Source organism: Cibotium barometz, chromosome 45 (assembly GCF_041138505.1).
Source record: "Cibotium barometz isolate CiBa-2024 chromosome 45, ASM4113850v1, whole genome shotgun sequence".
In the NCBI taxonomy this organism is placed as follows: Eukaryota; Viridiplantae; Streptophyta; class Polypodiopsida; order Cyatheales; family Cibotiaceae; genus Cibotium; species Cibotium barometz.
Genome location: NC_141090.1, coordinates 14,845,490 through 14,848,061, shown reverse-complemented (window position 1 = coordinate 14,848,061; position 2,572 = coordinate 14,845,490). Strand labels below are relative to the sequence as shown.

At 44.2% G+C, this 2,572-nt stretch overlaps 1 protein-coding gene across 1 annotated transcript; it reads left to right on the top strand.

Moving 5' to 3' along the window:
- The first annotated feature begins 749 nt into the window (after positions 1–749).
- On the top strand, positions 750–1,628 carry LOC147612476 (pentatricopeptide repeat-containing protein At2g46050, mitochondrial-like). The gene is made up of 2 exons (XM_086783506.1): positions 750–978; positions 1,222–1,628. Exons 1-2 carry the CDS (start codon positions 750–752, stop codon positions 1,626–1,628), a joined length of 636 nt encoding a protein of 211 aa, XP_086639632.1.
- The last annotated feature ends 944 nt before the right edge of the window (positions 1,629–2,572 follow it).

Genomic DNA, 2,572 nt, shown 5'->3' with positions numbered 1-2,572 from the left:
GTCTTTTTTGTTGCATCCTTGCATTGATCTTCATTCGTGCAACAACGTTCCCTTCATGTAGTCCAATCTCAGACACAAATATATACATTGATGAGAGGAATCTCAAATACAGGGTGAAAGTTCCAATAACCAAGGATAGAGAGGAGCTTGTAGTGACTTGAAGCTAACCCTTTGTCTCAAGGGCTTACGACACTCGACCTTTTTGATAGCTGAGGAAGGTGAGCAGCTTGTATTGACTTGAGGTCTTCCCTACAAGTTGCAGAACAGTTAGAATGCTCAAGAACTTATGAATGCCGGAAAGGTGGACACTTCTTTGTACTCTAATTGTCGGAATATCTGAAAGAAACTCTTTGAAAAATAGGGCTAAATGTATGCAATGATAATCTGAATGAATGGTTTGACATAGAGAAAGCCCAAAACATCAGAAGGATAAAAGGAATGCCAATGCAGAATGCTGTAGAATTGAGTGTATGAACATGGAGATTAAAGCTCTACTCGTTGTTCAGGAAAGCCATATATGATGGCATTATATGTACACATGGAATGCTCATTTGTAATACATGAATAAACTATGTGCCAGTTAATGGCTGCAACCAGTTAGAGTCTTTGAAAAGAAGCTCATGGTGATTTGAAGCAGTACAGGGCATCGGTGGAAGGCGAAGGCTTTACTAGAAGGCAGACATGCCCACGACTACATCATCACACATGGGCATGAGCAAAGCTTGCTTCTGGTCAACCTTCTCTCGCACATGTACAGTAGCTGTGGTGCCCTGGATGAGGTGCACTCCCTGTTTGCCAGAATGCATCAGCTGGATCTCTTCGCTTGGAATTTCGCCATCAAAGCTCATGCTATGCATGGACATCACATTGAAGCCCTCCACCTAGTAGGGCAAATGCAGCTTCAAGGATTCTTGCCTCACAAGTTCATCTTCATTAGCCTCTTCACCGCTCTTACCCACCAATCCACCCTCAAAGCAGGCATGTGGATGCATGCTTGCATGTATGGCAGTGAATTTAAAATGGATGTTGCAGTGGGTACGGCTCTTATCACCATGTAAGGCAATTGTGGGCAGCTAGAGTATGCTCAAAGAGAATTTAACAGCATGTCTCACCATGATTCCGTCTCTTGGACTGCTATGATTGCTACATATGCTCAATGTGGGAAAGGTAGTCATGCACTTTTCCTGTTTGATCTCATGATGTTGCATGGCTTGATGCCAGATCTGGTCACCTTTGTTAGTGCCCTTGATGCATGTGCTGGCCATGGATCACCAACTAAAGGTAAGCAAATACATACCCATATCTTGAGCTGCAGTTTTGAAGGGAGCATTGTTGTCGAGACTGCTCTTGTCAACATGTATGGAAAATGTGGCAGTCTAGTGGATGCACGTAAGATGTTCTATAAGATGCACAAGCAAAGTGTGGTATCTTGGAATGCATTGATTGGATCACATTCACAAAATGGGAGGAGCCAGGATGCCCTCCAAGTCTTTGGGCAAATGCTACAAGAAGGCACATTACCTAATAAGGTCACATTTGTAAGCACTTTTGATGCATGTGCCAGTGCTGTGGCCATAGCCCCCCACAGGCAAGAAGATGCACGCTTGCATCATGGGAAGTGCCTTTGAGCAGGATATTGTCATCCAGACTGCCCTCGTTAACTTGTATGGAAAATGTGGCCGATTTTCACATGCGTGTAGAGTTTATGAAAATATGTCGGAGCGTGATGATGTGACACTCATCAGCATGATTTCGGCATGCGCCAACTGTGCAGCCCTATCTGAAGGCAAACAGCTACATAAATATATTATTTGCAATGCATCTGAATCTAACATTGTTTTAGGGACTGCCCTCATAAACATGTACAGCAAATGTGGGAGCATCAAAGATGCTCAGAGGGTGTTTGATAGGATGCCCAAGCGGAATGTAATCTCGTGGAATGCAATCATTGCAGCTTATTGTCAAAATGGATTGGGTAAACAATCACTTTCACTCTATGAGCAAATGCGCTTGGACAACATGAAGCCAACTTCAATCACCTTTCTTAGTGTACTCTCTGCATGTAGCCATGCCGGTCTGTTAAGAGAGGGTTGCCGTTGCTTTGATGCCATGAAACAAGATCATGAGATCGTGCCAAATGTTGATCATTATAACTGCATGATTGACCTCTTTGGAAGGACAGGCCGGTTGGTTGAGGCAGAGGAGTTGATTATTAATATGCCACTTGAACCCAGTGTTGTGTCATGGACCACCTTGCTGAGCACATGCCGGAAGGAGGTGGATGTGGTGCGAGGAGAACGAGCTGCATTTCGCCTCTTCGATATGAATCCAGAGGACACTGTACCTTATGTCATGTTAGCAAACATATATGCTGCAGCTGGCAGGGGGGGATGATGCTGAGAAGGTGATGGCTATGATGAGGGAAGAAGGTTTGAACGAGGATGATGTTGGCTTAACCATGCAAGATGGGCAATACTACGATGCAATGCTATCTTTTGCAGATATTCTCGACACGCATGGGGAATCTAGAAACACAGTTGTGGACTGCTCTGAGAACAATCAAACTGTATTT